The 17,188-nt window shown below is 35.6% G+C and overlaps 2 protein-coding genes across 5 annotated transcripts in view; one reads left to right on the plus strand and one right to left on the minus strand.

Annotated features, from left to right (window-relative positions):
- The first annotated feature begins 5,440 nt into the window (after positions 1-5,440).
- LOC120070771 (mitochondrial import inner membrane translocase subunit TIM23-2-like) lies at positions 5,441-7,076 on the plus strand. Its single transcript, XM_039022654.1, has 2 exons — positions 5,441-6,231; positions 6,525-7,076. The coding sequence occupies exon 1, from the start codon at positions 5,638-5,640 to the stop codon at positions 6,187-6,189; it is 552 nt and encodes a 183-aa protein (XP_038878582.1). The 5' UTR covers positions 5,441-5,637; the 3' UTR covers positions 6,190-6,231; positions 6,525-7,076.
- Positions 7,077-7,749: 673 nt separating this feature from the next.
- The window catches only part of LOC120070734 (multisubstrate pseudouridine synthase 7), a 42,488-nt gene continuing 33,049 nt past the window's right edge, over positions 7,750-17,188 (minus strand). The window contains exons 15-21 of one of the 4 annotated variants that reach the window (XM_039022603.1): positions 15,505-15,572; positions 15,344-15,404; positions 10,432-10,469; positions 10,254-10,322; positions 9,852-10,173; positions 9,580-9,669; positions 7,750-8,090 (exon numbers count right to left, since the gene is read on the minus strand). In XM_039022603.1, the coding sequence (XP_038878531.1) occupies positions 9,643-9,669; positions 9,852-10,173; positions 10,254-10,322; positions 10,432-10,469; positions 15,344-15,404; positions 15,505-15,572 (585 nt within the window). In that variant the 3' untranslated portion in view covers positions 7,750-8,090; positions 9,580-9,642. Of the gene's footprint in view, positions 8,091-9,579; positions 9,670-9,741; positions 10,174-10,253; positions 10,323-10,431; positions 10,470-15,343; positions 15,405-15,504; positions 15,573-17,188 lie in introns of those variants that run through there. The other 3 variants (XM_039022602.1, XM_039022605.1, XM_039022606.1) reach the window with 3 other exon arrangements.

The following is a 17,188-nucleotide window of genomic DNA, read 5'->3' on the forward strand; positions in this document are numbered from 1 at the left end:
ATGGGTTCGTTAGTTTATTGGATTTATGAACCTATGAATGTAATTAATATATTAATAAACAACTGTATTGAAAAAAACTCTCAACAACATCTTTATTGTAAATAGAATATGTTTACAAACTACAAACTATGAGTTTTAAGACATATAACCCAACAATATCAAACTTCAATTTGAGTATCTTACACCACCCCGAATGCAGGTTTAGGAAACTATGCTAACCAACTTAGCCCACGTAATCCTCGTACCTTCCATTCCCTAAATTGCATATTCAGATTTCTAGGTTGACTTACTCAGCCCAGGCGATCAAGGCCTCGAATCCTTGTGTTAACCTATTTAGCCTAGACAATCTCCTGCCAATCTAAACTCTCGGTTAAGGTGTTAAATTCTTGTGTTGACCCACTTTGTGCCCAGGCAATCTCCTCTAACCTATGTGGCACTATGGAACATCATTACCAGATGATCAACTATTAACTACCAACTAGGGTTACCTTTTTACCCACACATCATCAAGTCATAATCAAGGAAATCATGCTTTGAATTTATAAGAGATTTAGAGATGCTTGTACTTTCTTAAAGCATATTACAGCAAGAGTCACGTTCATAGCATATTTTAAAACATTTCTTTTGTTAAGCAAATCATGATAACATTTCAAATCATACATATAAATAAGGCCATATATGTATGTAATATCAATCAAGCATTAAAAATAAACCACTCACAGTTACGGTCAAGGAATTCCCTTTTTCCAAGCCTCTTAGCTCCTTCTTGGTCCTTCGGCTTCTCTTGCCCTATTGACAACAAATTGCTCGAGGGCTTGCATTGGAGATTGTTGGTCGTAAGGACATGGGTGATCTAAGTGCACAGACACTCTACTGGACGGGTAGCCACACATAGATACGAGGTTAAGCTGTTGAGCCGCACGCGTGCGTATGCATTGGCTGGCGACAAGCACAAGCATGTGGCGAAAGGCAAAGGTCGTGGGCACTTGCAGACGCAGGGGTTGGGGCACTGATGCATGCATATGAACACGACATGTGCAACAAAGCCTGGCAATGCAGTGAGCAGGCGAGGCTTGCAGTGGGGAGGGCTGATGGGCATGCGCTGGGCACCTACTACTGTCCTATGCGATAAAATGACCTTCTCTGCTTTTTTCTTAATTTTCTCAATCTTCTTGTACTCTAAGTCTCATCGCAGCCCAAGTATACTCTCTACACTCAATTTTCTAGAGTTTAGCTCAAGAAACTCAAGAGTGGCACGAGTGAATTAGAAGAACTATGCATTCCAAAGTGCCCTATTTATAGTAGTCTTTAAGCCGTCTCCTTGCGCCAGCTCCTCCTTGGTTGCATGTCAAGGTGTCTCCACTATGCATATTCCAGCACAACACTCACCCATGAGGTGTCTGCGCAGCCCCTTGCATGCCTCTCCTTGTCTCCCATGCATCTACCTCCTACTTGGACTAGGTCAAGACTTCACCTCATTATGCCACACACTCTTCCTTGCTGTCACCCATGGCTTTGCTCCCTAAGCAAACTCCAACTCAACGCGTAGCATCATCTTTGACCGCATGATCCCCTTACTTTCCACGCCTAGTTCTAGCCCTTGTGGTCGCATGTTCCTCATGCAGGGCTCCTTCTTTGGCCATCTCTTCCTTAAATGCATCCCTTTCTTCCTTTAGGTGCATACCTCACTCTTCTTTAAGCACATACCCTACCTCTTCTAGGCGCATACCCTAATCTCCTTTGGTGCACATGGTACTTACTCGACTGCTTGGTCTCCTCATAATCAATGTGTAAGCTTTGCCTTCTAAAGTATGTGGCCAACTACATCCCAAGTATCCCAAAGTCCACTTATGCGCCCAACCCTATCCTTAGTGCATAAGTCATGGTTACAACTTTCCTCTGGATTCCAAGCCTTAATTCCCTTCATATGTTCCACTAAATTCCTAGATACAATCAAGATGACTTCCTCTACACAAAGCATGCATCCAACTTGGTCCTTCCTTGGCTAAGGCATGCGTCCAATGCTTCTTAGCTAAGGACAAGTCCGCACTTTTTACATACTTAATACTTAGTTACTTCCCAATTCCTCTACATATTTTGCATCCAAATGGTTTTTTTTAATCCTAATATGCGTTTAACCTAAGGGTCATGAGTTCAATCCTTCCTCCCCAATGCTTAAATGCATGGTTCCAATACTTAGACATTTTTCTAAGTTTCACCTCCTTTTCCAAAGCATCGTTGAACACTTAGTCAAATTCTTAGCTTTTAAGACTTTGAGTAGGCGTCCAACTAGGACTTACTATCTCAAGCCATTGCTTGACTCTTCTTACAGTCTAGTGAAGGAAAAGAGATTGAGGGTTTATAGCCTGAGGTGAAATTAAATAGTAGGCTTTATGTGAGTCACTAAAGAGGGATTCTGTCAAGAAAGTACTTTGTTGTAATCTCTCAACTTTTTACATAGTGAAGTTTCTTTTTACCAAGCATACAGTCCCAAAATATGTGACATTGCACCAAACTGGGTTACACCAACTTCTGTGTCTCTTTATCTTTGCTTTTGTTATCTAATATTAAGTTATTTTACTTATCAGTTTTGTTTCAATAGTTTACTTGACTTGCGTTCATTGTGTGTTAGATTCACTTTAAAAAAGTACTTATCATTGGTCATTATTTTAATCAGCATTGGTATCTATATCTGTAATTTCATTGTTTTAATTATGTAAATTCATAATGTGATTTGTGGTTATTATTTAATTAGATTTTTATTTTAAAAATTTGGAAAAGTTTATAATTTTAGATTTTTTTTTTCTGGTTGTTATGTTTATCTAGCTTGATGCAATCCCTTTTTCGTTGGCTTTTTTGGGTGGTTTGAAGGCCTAAACTCTCCTATGGCCACGAGTACATTCATCGCCATGGAATTTGGGTATTCTATTGGAAAATGTGTTTAGTCATTTTCCCAAAATATTCTGGTTTTTTTCCCCTTTTCGAGTTGTTTTGTTTTTGATTTAGATAGTCTTCTTGTTGATCCTATTTTCTTTTGTTAAAATATCATCAAATATAACTTTAGACTTGTTTTATTTTATTTTATGTAGTTTAAATATTTTGTCACTCGAATTTTGTCTCCATTAGGTTTTGCTACAAGTGCCTAATGACCTTAGCCTCCAATCCGTATCAATATTCTCTGAGCTGACTTATGTAAGAGATCGTTCCACATGTATGTAATCGAGCCTACTACACTTCAATGCTTAAGTTAGTACGAAGAGTAACTAATTTAGCTAAGCACAAAAATAAGTAAAGTTAGGACTCTCCTCTGAATATTACTTACTCTCACATTTTGGGTGGTTGAATGTGGCTATTTATAAGTCTGTTCTCTAAGACAAGTCTACGATTACGTGTGATAGAAGTAGTGTTAGGAAAATTTCTAGTACTCGAGGTTGTAGGGTGCTAGTCTAGATCTCACTTGCTTATTTTTCATTGGTATATATTCACCATCTTAACTAGTCGACCCAAATCCCAAGGCACTAATATTTTTCTTTCAAGACACTATCAGTACCCCATGGGTTTTGGCCTTGCCTTAGGCAACCCTCAAACAAGATGTATAAATTTAGTCTATGTACTTTAAATAAATCTTAAAACTAGTCCCTTTTCCTAATTTGTTGTTAAACTTTTTTTTTTTTCTTTTTTAAGTTTTTATATGTCTTCCCTCTATAAGTTTAGAAAGCATTTTAAATAAAAGTTATTATCATGCTCTTACCAAGTGTGATAGAAATTAACTTTGAGTTAACCATAAGAACTAATTATTTAAAGTAGTGGAACTAAATTTAGACATTTGAAAGTATAAATACTAAAATGAAATGAGGCACAAAATATAAAGACCAATTTGATATTTTTAATCTTTTTCTTTTTAATGTATAGCAAATATATATATATATATATATTGGAAAGATACGAGTAAGGATAGAAATCACAATCTATAAAAAAGAATTCAAAGTTATTCACAATGCTCAATATTTCTTATCAAGGGGTACACACTTTATTAGGCGGTTGAACTATATTCATTTTGGCTTGCTTCTGCCACTAATACCATAAGACATATAATTAATTAAATTCAATATTGATTTTTAGTTAGTTTTCAAATTTTAAAAAGTTTCGATTGATTCTTCAAACTTTTAATGTTAGAATCTAAAAATTTCTTATTCTTACGTTTCTCACTTAAGTTGGGATGTAAAACAATCTACTGTGCGTGTCATGTCAACATTGAAATAATGAAAGTATTAGGAACATTATTTTTTATTATTATTATTACAACAAAATAAATGGGAGTGGAGGACCAAATTTTCAACCTATAGAGAGGAATTTAGTATATAATGATGTTATGAAAACTTTTAAAAGTATATAAAGATTAAATTTATAATCTATTTCTTAGATTCAACATTATCTTTAAAAGTGGTTACTATAGTTAACAATGAATGGAGTTTGTTGTACACATCACTACATTAACATAAACGTAAATAATCTAGTTAGTGTGTCATAAACGTTAAAATGCATGGAATTAATAGTAAAGATATATTCAATACAAAATTAAAAGCTTTGAGACTAACTATTATAACTTTTTAAACTAGGGAGTCCAATTATAGACATTGAGGCGCCACTTACTTTGTTAAGGATAATATTAAAGGCGTCTTAGACTCTTAATTATATTAGAATTTGAAGATGAAGTTGCATTTAGTCACTCATGCTTCATTTATGGATCTAGTATTTCAAGCTACATCAAATTACTTCAATTTGAAGCTTCAATTATTCTTAGATGGTTACAAACATTTCTTTAGTAGATTGAAATGACTGATTTTTGGATTTATGTAGCGTTATTAGTTTATTTTCATATTAAAGACCTTATATTCACCTTTTTAGGTTACTTTTGTTCGTGAATCATTAAGATATTGAAGTGTGGAAGAATACACACTTTAAGACATTTTAGCGGCGGTTATATCTTAAAGGTTACATAAAGCCATCCTTTTTTGTTACACAAATTAGATTTAGTTTGACAAAATTTCAATGAAATTGAAGTTTTTTGAACTTATAGCCATGAGCAAAACTTACTTGCGCTTAGATTTGCATGCTAGGACCATTCAAATAGTCTTAATCAAACTATAAGTGATAGATGATAGATATCTATCAGTGTCTATTATTAATAAACAGTAACCTTTTACTATATTTATAAATATATTTTTTTTGTGTTCATTTTACTGAATTTAAAATTGAAAATAGCCTTTTGTAATATTACTATTTTATTTTGATACTAATAAAATAGACAATTCACCAAAATCGAATTTTCTTATACTAAAATTTGAGAACAAGAAGGTGAAAATAGAACACTAGTAGTCAATATTTTATTATTTTTCTTTTTCTTTTTTAATTATTTTATTTTAGCTTCGTTCGGCGTTAAACCCTACACTACGCACGAAGCTTCCTCCCATAAACCCTTTGAAAACCCTTTGAAGCTTTTGAAGAAACCATTTTCATTCCCAAACCCTTCTTTTCTCTTTCTCCCCATTGCTTTCTCTCTCTTCTTCGACCTTTGATTCACACTCACCCAAACCCTAATTTCTGTTCCTTCAATCATCTCTTTTTCCTCCTCCCATGGAAGATTCCTCCAAATCAGCCCATGATCGGAAAACCCGTTTCTATCACCCCTACCAAGACCTACACGTTCCGATCGCCAAGCTCTACGAACTCCCCACCGCCCCCGAGCATCTCTTCTTCGAAGAGGCCGCCAGGCCCCACCGTTCTTGGGGCGAAAACCTCCAATACTACACCGGAATTGGCTACCTCTCCGGCGCCCTTCTCGGCGGCGCCAGGGGCTCTGTCCAGGGCCTCAGGGCGGCCGAGCCCGGCGACTCTGTCAAGCTCCGTCTCAATCGAGTTCTCAACTCTGGCGGCCAGCTTGGCCGGAGGGCTGGGAACTCTCTTGGGATCCTTGGCTTGATTTTTGCTGGTTTGGAAAGTGGGGTTATTCATTTGAGAGGTAGGGATGATGTTTTGAACAGTATTGTTGCTGGATTGGGGACTGGTGCGCTTTATAAGGCAGCTTCTGGGCCAAGATCGGCCGCCATCGCCGGTGCCATTGGAGGGATTGCTGCTGCAGCTGCTGTTGCAGGCAAGCAGGCAGTTAAGAGATATGTGCCAATATAGGAATTGGCATACCAAGTTTTGACTAGAGGGAGGGTTTGCACGGTAAAGCATTTGGTTATGTTTGATTTTTATTTCTTCATATTGTTACACAGTTAGTTTATTCATGGATTGGTGAATAATATACACTATTGGGTTGCAAATGCTCGCTCTTGTTTGTAATTGTTATACACAATCTGTTGACTTGCCACTTATAACTTATTGATGCCCTGGATCAATGGGAAGCTTTAAATTTGTTTTTGATTGATCTCTTCCTATGTGTAACTGATTCTGAAGCCTTTAAAATTATCTTGCCTGGGTTCTACCTGGGTCTCACTCCATTACAAATTGTTTTGAAGGAGGAAGATATTGTAGACACAGTACATTATTGGAGAAAGGGTTCCGCTTAGATGACTGGATTTCTTTGTAATTTGTGCTTATTGAAAAGTAGGGGCTGGTTTTGGTAGTGTATTGCTGGATATTTCTAGTTCATCGGAATCAATATATAATGCTGAAGGATTTGGTGGTAGTAGCCATTAATTTCTTCCTGGAGGCTTAAGTTCTTTTCAATGAGGCATTTTCTTTACCCCTATGATAGTCCTGGAAGTATTGTCAAATGTGGCGCTTAGAGCAAATTTTCAAAGGTAGAAATTAGAGGTGGGATTGACTTGACTGCATTATGATGAAGTCTGTATGGGATGAAGGAAATGTTTCATGTTAATGTGCTGTAATTTCAACAGGTGCTTCATGGCTGTCCTGTTTGACATAGTTTTATGGCAGCATTTTTCTGGTGTAATTTAAACAAAAATGGATTGGTTTAACTTGAACAAAGCTGTTATGTTCATAACACACTGGTCTCTGACTTGTTTGACCCACCGTTTAATTTCCTTTTAAATAATGAATTTGGGAAAAGGCTCTTTATGTGTGAATTTGCTTTATCTTATCAATAACAAGTTCACTGTCTTTTAGAACATAAATGACTTCTTTATAGGAACAAATATATTGCCAATGTAAGTTCGAAATCATTTTTCTAGATTTCATAATAGAGTTTCGATCTTAAGTTATACCAACATACCTCAATCTTGTTACTTTTGGATACTTAATCTTCAGTAGAAAATCATATCTATCAAAGAAGCAATTCATAATCAAAATTGCATCATTTAAGCCAAAATGTACATTTTTATTTCCAACTTAACAAAATTATTTGTTATCATTATTATTATTTAGTTTGAGTTTGCCGTCCTATTTATTTTGTACCTGCTATTTGGTTAGGCTCTCGGTGGTCCCTTGTGCATTTGTTTGCGGCCTGTATGTGCCTCGATCATTATAAATCAAAAGTGAATTTTCAAATTTTTAGACCATATCTTGAAAGAAAGAGTTTCTGAACCCCTTCAAAATTATAATTATGAACAAGACGGGTAGGAGCAAAAAAAACAATGTATGTATAATGTTGTCAACATTTCTTTCTTTGTTTCTTCAGTAAATGAAGTCTTTAACTATTAAATTATGTTCGAATTGACGAGTCAACACTTAATTCAAGGCATAATTGGTAGGGAAAAAAACATTTCCATGTATGACATGAAATAAGCACAATAAAGGGTCCTTTCATTCACTTAAAAATTGTCTACAAATGAATACAATGCTGAGTTGGAAAAAAAAAAAGAAAAAAACCCTCGGTATGATCATATCATTGTATCGTCATTTTGATTTGTTTATTTCAATTCAATACAAATCCTTGCACATTTAACAGCGGTTCCGTACTTCCTAAACATTCATTTCCGGCATTTTCATACAAGTGAATGTCGAAACTTGACTCTCTTAGATATGACACCGTACCTCAAACGGAATTGGTTGAAACTGAAACTACAAATCGGCTCAGTAGTAGGATTTCCGTGTTATTTCTCCAAAGTGCCATTCTACTCTCTCTGCAAACAGCAAAACGGGCAAGTTTACAGAAAATGTTAAAATTATTCAAGAAAATAACCACCAGAAATAGGTAATAATGAAAGACTACACATTCAATGCAACTACATCCATGTGGGTTCATGTATGTACAACTTTAAGCACGAGTTAAGTTTGGCCAAACTAATTTATGTACTGTTTCTTTTTGTTTTGGAAAAAGAAAGTGATTGCTAAATACCACATTGGCTCTGTATTATAGTTAGTTCTTAGTTAAGTGAGATGGTTTGGAATAACAACTCGCCTAGTGCATGTTTTGTTATAAAACAGAAACAAGACATTTCATTTTATCTAATGCTCAAAATAGAAAATAGGACACAAGATACAAAACCATCAAGAAACTAAAACTTTCCAGTACAAAAAATGTAATACAAGACTAGTCCAAGATATAACTAATTATAGAAGAGTAAATAAATACTCACCTAATGCATGTTACAACTTAATTAGGACGGGGTTTAAAAAAATTAAACTTCAGCTATAGAAAATCGGGGAGGATTCCATGTTTATTTTTGCTGATTGATTGTGTATATTTGCACAAACTTTGTGTAAAAATCATTGATTATTTAAACTACAACATCAAATATAATAAAAAAATGGTCAATTTCCTAGTTTTATAAGATTTGTAGAACCTAAAAAGCATAAACACTTTAATTTGACTAGCGTGTCCAACATATGACACATATCAGACACTTGTTAGTACAATAAATGGACTAAACACTAACGATACAAAGTCGAAATAGGACCAATATCTATTAGGCATGCATTAAACACGTTACATATGCTAAATAGACACATATATATGACAAAAACAACAAAATTTTGAGAGCATAGTACATCAAACAAATTTTTTAAGAATATAAATGTCTAAACTCATTGACTTTAAATGTCCTTGTATAAAAAAGATGTATATTTTAAAAAAATGTAAATAATTGTGTCCTTATGTTCTTGTCCTAAATTTTTTAAAATGGCATGTTATTGTGTCCATGTTGTATCCGCTCATGTATCCATATTTGTGCTTCTGTGGATTGAACTATAGTCATTCTTACAATTGAATAAGACTTTTGCCAAGATCCGTTAGTCTACTTATCTTGGATGCTTTTAGCTGGTTAGATTTGGACATTTTATTGCCAAGTTTAAGGATCTTCATTTGTCAATTTATAAGTTGAATTTTGTGCGATTTATTTGTTGATTCTGTTCACTTGCTTTTCAAAAGTAACCATACTTATTCAAATATAGAGTTTAAACGGATGAAATTGAAAGTTTAAGGTCAAAGTTGACTCACCCGCCTATCTTTAAAGGATGACTATATTTGACAACTGTATTTGTAACAAAAGAAGCCTTTATCCTTTAAACAATAACATTTGTGATGTACAAAAGAAACTTAGAATCATATTCTGTATTCTTCATTATTTCCCCACTCATATTTAAGCAATACGCCCAAAGTAGAAGTTTTACCTTTCCGTTCCTACTGAACTTCTCTGGATTCCCAGCTGTCTCCATGTATGGCGAAGTTGATCACTAGTTTAAAGCTTTGTGGAAAGCAACCTGAAATAACAAACAAACAATAAATCCATGACTTCTAAAGTAAAGGTTACACAACACCCAGATTGCACATACTCAGTAAAGGTTTGCAGAAAGTTTGCAGAAGTCTACTTCAACCGAAATTTATATCTGAATAAGACAATAATTATAAGCTAGTAATGAAAAAGAGACAAAATGGATCTCACAGAAGTTGATGTTTTCAGCAATTCTCTAATCGCCATTGTAGCATAAGAAGACGCGGGGAGAGTAAAGCTCAACTTGAGAGCCAGCTGATCCTGAGAGCCTTGCTCATTTTTGTTCTCGTTTTCATTTTCATTTTCACCTGCCTCAAGTTGAACATTCTTTTTACAGCACCCTGATTGTTCTGTGGAATCCAATAAATCTTCATTTATAGATTTATCAGCTATCTTTTCTTCCTTACTAATCTCAACACTTTGAGATTTCAAAAGGTTATGTAAATCACTCTGGGCCAGGGGTAAATTACGATCAACATATGAGATCAATTCCCTGCCAAACAACAGAATTTAATCTTCTAACTAATAGATAAATGCTAGGAATTAAAAATTTAAACAACTTAAAGAGAGTACCACTCGTAGTCCTTTGGTCTTTGAAAAACTCTCCGGTAGCTTCCAGTCATACTGGTAATCGAAAATTCCCTATGGACATGTACCGTAAAGCACAATATAAAGATTTTACGAATACAAAATTCTACAGAATGAAAATAGGAAGGGGAGATGGCTTAATCTCATGAGAGTTTAAACATACTTTACATTATGAACAGTCTCCATCAAGCTAATTGAATCCTAAACAAATAGACATCAAGATTAGTAAAAACAAATTGAAAACAGGGTTGAACAAGTAAAATGTTTCTGATAACTGGCAGAAATGCCAGTTATTATAAGCCTTTTATTTAGAATTATGAGGGCTAACAGGTAGAAAACGCAGTGATAATACTTAGAATTTGTGAAAAAATGAATTTTGCGTCAATAAGCACCTAAAACCTCACTGACCCAATATTATGCGTTATTCCATGCCAAAGTGTCTATTTTTTAGCTATCGCAGGGATCAAACGCATGCGTTTATAATAAGCAATCACAGACAAACGCATGCGCTGAAGCCAGGCGACCGCAAAAGACGAATGCAGACGGCAACCCCATGCGTCCAACGCATGGAGAATGCAGTGAACAAATAGAGATTGCGGCCACGGATTGACAGCCATAATAGAAGATCGCAAGATGTGTAGAACGCGTTGATAACTTCAGCTAAATTAAGCTCGGACGCATACCTTAGGAGTATCAACAAGATAAGGCGATGTGACATGCCCATACCGCGACAAAAACAGCAGTGAGCCATACCTTCATCATTACAGCTGTCGGCGTACAAATTCTATAAATAGCCCTTGAGACCTTCATTTTGAGACATCCGAGCTTCTGCCTCAAGGCAGAAGTTTGTGATCACAGATGAGAGCTTGAAAGAGATTTACAGTGAGAATTCTTCATCTCCACAACCCAGACCGAGTGACGATCAGAGCATTCGTCGAAGATAGAGCTCGAGAGAGACATCTCCACCATTCAACCATAGCACCACCGACAGCCTTGACGCAGAGTCCATCTCCCTTCTAATCTCTATATTGTATTACATTTTAGCTTGAGATATTAAGATATTTTGTGATCAATGCAAATCTTAATTCCTTCATTACCATCTTCTTCATCATCTTCATCTCTATTATAGTTTATCTTCAGCGTTTATTTATCAAAGTCAATCACATGCTTAATCGTGTAGCCTAGAGATAAGACGCATGTAGCAACCCACCGAGAGGTGTGCGTTGTGCGAGTATAGTGAGTTAATCCTCTTTGCTTGGTGAAAGGCTGTGGCAACGCCTGTCTATGGGATGCTGCATTACTTATCTATAAGTTAAGTAGCCGCGTCTAACTGCCTAAGAAGGTAAGGGATGGAACGCACTAAGCAAGGTTCGTATTGTTCCTAGAGATAGGCACAATCTTATGCTCGACGCAACCATGCACTATAGAGATATAGTCATGCGGCTGACCACCGAGAGGTGTAATGCGTTAGTGCAACGAGTTGGGATTACTAGGGCGATTTAAGATAGTAAACATTACTATGCGTTATTGGTTGTTGTGTCTCTACTTATTCTCATTGCAAGTCTTCTATTGTTCAATCTGTTTAGTTAGGAGGAGTAGTGTGTAAAACATTTAAACCTTCTTCGCTTTATTTTTATTCTTATTCATCGCCTCAAACGCATCACCTCACAAATATTATTGAGTGACAAGTCCCCGTGTTCGACCTCGGATTACCCGAGAAACTTGCGTTTGTGTTATACTTGGCACAAGCGTAAGAAAACTTGTGATAGGAACGCGTGATCATTGCATGCTAAGATTAACGCATCATCATTCCGACGCATGACCTCAGACGCATGGGAGCAAACACATCAGTTATGTCTAACGCATGATTTCATGGTCAAACCCATCCATCCTTAAATGATAAAAATAAAACAAAACAAAACGCGTCCCTAAATTATCCCAACAGCTACTACAAGGGGGAAAAAAAAAAGATACAGCACAAGCTCCAAACTCCACCCCAAATAAATAAAAACTACACCATCCTCATTCTTAGTTTGGGTAGGTGTGTCCTTGTCCAACATGTGTTAGACACTTGGACATTCCGACATGTTTTGTACACATATCGAGTACTTGTTAGTGCAATAGATGGGTCAGACACGGGTTATATAACGTTAAAGGTCCAACATTTTTTTAAGGGAAAAAGTAAGTCCAATATTTGTTAAACATGTATCAAAGTGTTAAATATATTAAATGGATACATACGACAAAAATAATAAACTTTGAGAGTGAAATACATCAAACTAATTTTTAAGTATATAAATACATAAACTCATTGACATTGTATTTTGTTTCTTGTATAAAAATGATATATATTTAAAAATGTATATTTTAATAAACGTATTCTTGCCATGTGCTAATTTTTTTTTTAAAAAAAAGGTTACATGTTGCGATGTCCGTGTCATGTCATATCCATGTCTCATATTTCGTATACGTGCTTCTTAGCTTCACCATCATTCCCCAAAAGTATAATATCATTATCATCTAACTTGCAAAATAGTTACAGAGTGACATGCTTATGGGTCATTAATGTACTGAAGATTGCTCTTGAAACTATAAACTCTAAGAGATATTCAATTTGATGAAAATGAGCAAGCAGTATGAGCACAGATAAAATGACTGCTTTGTTTTTGTGCACAACTTTAGAAAAATAACCTTCTGATCATCTACAATTATGCGTACAAAAGAGAGAAATAGATAAGGGGAGTTAGATGTGTAAACTGTGCTCTGAAATATTGGCCAAGGATAGTAAGTTTGGGAAGGTATATTTAAGACAGGGAGTCGGGAATATTTTGGTTGAAATAAAGATCTTCCTATTCAACTGTGCATTCCTTTTGGCTCTCTCCATGAAGCCCTAATTAAAGACATTCACTCAGGGGGGTCTTGGCGGACACTTTGACCAAGCCAAGACTTTTTGATCTCTCTAAACCATTTTTTGGGCCAAAAATCCGATGTGATGTCTCCAACTTCTTTCGCCATTGTTATATTTGTTAGACATGTAAAGGATGTCCTCAAAACACAGGCCTATATAATACACCATTGCCAATTCCACACACTATTTGGGAAGACCTGTCGATGGACTTTGTACTTTGGTCTTCCAAAGACACAACGAAAATATGATTTGATTATGGTAGTGGGTGGACCAGTTCAGCAAGATGTTACACTTCCTTGCAAAAAATCATCCGATGCAGTCTATGTAGCTAACCTTTTCTTTAGAGAGGTTGTCTGCCTCCACTGCATTCCAAAGTCTATAGTTTCAGACCAAGATGTTGAGTTTTTGAGTTATTTTTGGAGAACACGGGAGAAATTTTGAGACTAGCCTAAAATTCAACACCACAAGCCACCCACAAACCAAAAAACAGAAGTAACAAATAGAACTTTGGGAAATCTCATTCATTGTATTGGGAGCATTAAACCTAAAAGTTGAGTCTGCCTTCAACCACATGAAGAACAAGTCTACAGGAAAGTCACCATTTGAAATTGTTTATGCTCGTTTACCTAGACTAACTGTTGACCTTGCTAATATTCCTTCATCTGTTAATGTTAGTTGTGAAGCTGAAGAAATGGCTGACAGGATTGTAGAACTTCACAAAAATGTTCGCAGTCAGTTAGAAGCTGCCAACAACGTATATAAGGCTGCTGCAGATAAACAAAGAAGAGAGGAGTTTTGCTGTTGGAGATTTAGTCATGATTTATCTAAAAAAATCTAGGATTCTAGATTACCTTATGGACACCATGACAAACTTGCTCTTAAAAAAATCGGTTTAGTCCGTGTGTTAGAAAAATTGGCTATAATGCCTATCGTGTTGAGTTACCATTGGGTTTGAACATTCACCCTACATTCAAAATGTAGTTGAACTCTCCGAGTACCATGCTCCAAACTCCTTTTCATTAGCCACTTGAACTCGATGACAAGTTTACTCTTCGATGGGTGGAATTGATTTAGATCTTTTAACTTGTGATCCTTCTCAATGTATCTTGACTTTCTTTTGTATTCTTGGGGTCAGACTGTTCCATTCTTGGACAATCTTTGAGATATTTTGGTTTTATATTGGTTTAAAGACTCATTGATTTTTAATTAGTGGGAGATCTTTATTTCATAAGAATAACAATTATGGGGAGATCTTTGTTTGTTAGTTGGTTGCTAGTTACAACCTGTCTAGCTGTATACTTCCTATATAAGCTGGTTGCAACTCCGTTTTTGGATTGATGAGTAACATTTTCTCAAGTCATATTTGAGTTTCCATCACTTAACCTCTCAAAAGTATGGAAGACTACTTGAATATTAGGTTCTCCGCTTTTGCAACTCAATAAAGAAAGACTTCGAGTTTTCCATCAATTTCTATTCTGCATGCCAAACTTACCATGTAACTAAAATAGTCATACGAATGCTTTTAGATTTGCACCAAGTGTGGTAAGCGGATAGTACATGCACTAGAAAGAATGCATGTACCTTTTTCTTTGTCAATACTTTTCTCTTCATTCTCAGTGGTGGTCAAGTAGTTTAATCCAAGTTGCTAATGCTAACTTGGGGCCTATTGCCCAAATAGAAATTACTTTCTTTTTTTATAAGAAAATAGAAATTACTTTCTTAAACAACTACGGAGTTGGAACCAAAGGATGCTTAAGAGTGGGGGAGGAATGAAGAAGGGGATGGAAGGAGAAGATGGAGATGGAAAAACCCAATCATAAATAATAATACAATAACAATAAATTTTGCCATCTCATTTAAAATTTCCATGTCATCATAATCCAATCAACAAGTTAACTACCATGTCATTTTTTCATTAGGTCACCTAAAGGTCAAATGAGCTTGGGACCCTTTAGAACCATTTCTCAAATCTCAATGGTTAAAAAGTCTCTTTTGAAACTCTAAAAACCAAATAGATACCAAGCTCAAACCTCAAGAACCAAAAGTGTAATTCGTCCTAAATTAAATTAATGAGAAGTATAGATATAAATCGCAATATAGAAAGGAAAAATTAGGATATTTTGAAATAAATGAAGATACTAGATAGAAGATAAGATCAATAGAGGACCTTAGTTGCTAAATCATTATACACTTCAGCAATATCATTTGTGGGATAGATTACTCTCGACCTGTTGAAATAATCAAACAAATAAATCAGATAATTAAGTTAACAACAATTATAAGACCAAAATAGGTTTTCAACAGGTCAGAAATACTTTATACCCTCACCCAGGCAACGGAAGAACAACATCATCAATAGTAAAGTTTCCACTGAGGAGATCTTCTGCAGTTACAGCCTGTCAGATGTCAAGACTAATGTTAATTTCAATCACGTATGTAGAGAAAAATATCCAGTTCTAAATATTTACTAAGAGACTGCATGGACCCATAAATATACAATTCACATCAACTTGCTGCAAGATGGATTGAAAATGAGATTGCAGTTTTGTTCAGTAATACATGGAAACTGGGAAAGGCATATGGATTCCAATTCCAGAGAAATGAAAGTAATTTTTATAAACTGCTTTGACTGCCAACATTATCCGTGCGTGAAGAAAGTACAAAACCGTTGGACTAAAGCGTAGAAGCAAACAATATAATGTCAGCCTTAATACAAAGCACAGTAACAGAATTGAATATGGCAGTGTATTTTTTTTTTTAAACGGAAACCAGACTTTTTCATTGATGTAATGAAAAGAGACTAATAAACATAGGCTAGATGTAGACAAGGATAATGAAGAAATAATTTAACTTGTAAAGTAAACATAATCTATTTTGAATTTATTCTGAGAATTTATCTTCAATTGGTTTAATTTATAAATACTGATGAAATATAGAAGAGGAAAAGAGAAAAACAACACACAGTTACGTGTAAACCCTAGTATAGGGAGAAAAACCACGGTATAGAAATCTTTCTTATTAGTTAAACTAATACACAGAGTACATAGGGACATAACATATAAATAGACAGTAGGAAACCCTAAGGGCCTACAAAATTACATAAATGCCCCTAGGTTAATAACCCTATTTTCAACACTCCCCCTCAAGTTGGGGTATAGATATCAACAAAGTCCAACTTGCTTATACAATAGTCAAAGCTCTGTCTTAGTAACCTCTTTGTAAGCACATCTGCAACTTGTTGATTTGAAGGAATATAAGGGATGCATATGTTTCCACTGTCCAGTCTCTCCTTAATGAAATGTCTGTCAATCTCTACGTGTTTAGTTCTGTCATGTTGAACTGGGTTATTTGCAATACTGATGGCAGTTTTGTTGTTACAAAACAATTTCATCGGAAGCTCATTATCTTGCTGGAGATCAGATAACACTTCCTTCAACCAGATTTCTTCACATATCCCCAGACTCATGGCCCTATACTCAGCCTCAGCACTACTTCTAGCAACGACTCCTTGTTTCTTACTTCTCCAGATGACTAGATTACCCCAGACAAACGTACAATACCCAGACGTCGACTTTTTGTTAATAACAGAACCTGCCCAATCAGAATCAGTGTAGGCTTCAATAGATCGTTTATCGGATTTTCTGAACATCAGTCCCTTGTCAGGGGTTCCTTTCAGGTACCGAAGGATACGTTCAACCGCTGTCATATGATTCTCACAGGGAGCTTGCATAAACTGATTGACAACACCTACTGCATAAGAAATATCTGGCCTTGTGTGGGACAAGTAGATCAACTTCTCGACTAACCGCTGATACCTCTCTTTATTAACCGGAACTCTATCATTTTTCTCACTGAGCTTCGCATTGTACTCTACAGATGTGTCAACAGGTTTACACCCAGTCATGTCTGTTTCTTTTAGTAAGTCCAGAGTGTATTTTCGTTGAAAAACTGAGATACCTTCCTTTGATCGAGCCACTTCCATTCCAAAAAAGTATCTTAGCTTACTAAGGTC

This window comes from Benincasa hispida, chromosome 2, assembly GCF_009727055.1.
Source record: "Benincasa hispida cultivar B227 chromosome 2, ASM972705v1, whole genome shotgun sequence".
Lineage (NCBI taxonomy): Eukaryota > Viridiplantae > Streptophyta > Magnoliopsida > Cucurbitales > Cucurbitaceae > Benincasa > Benincasa hispida.

Excerpts from the sequence above, each read along its gene's own strand:
- LOC120070771 (XM_039022654.1), top strand. The coding sequence starts at position 5,638 with ATGGAAGATTCCTCCAAATCAGCCCATGATCGGAAAACCCGTTTCTAT.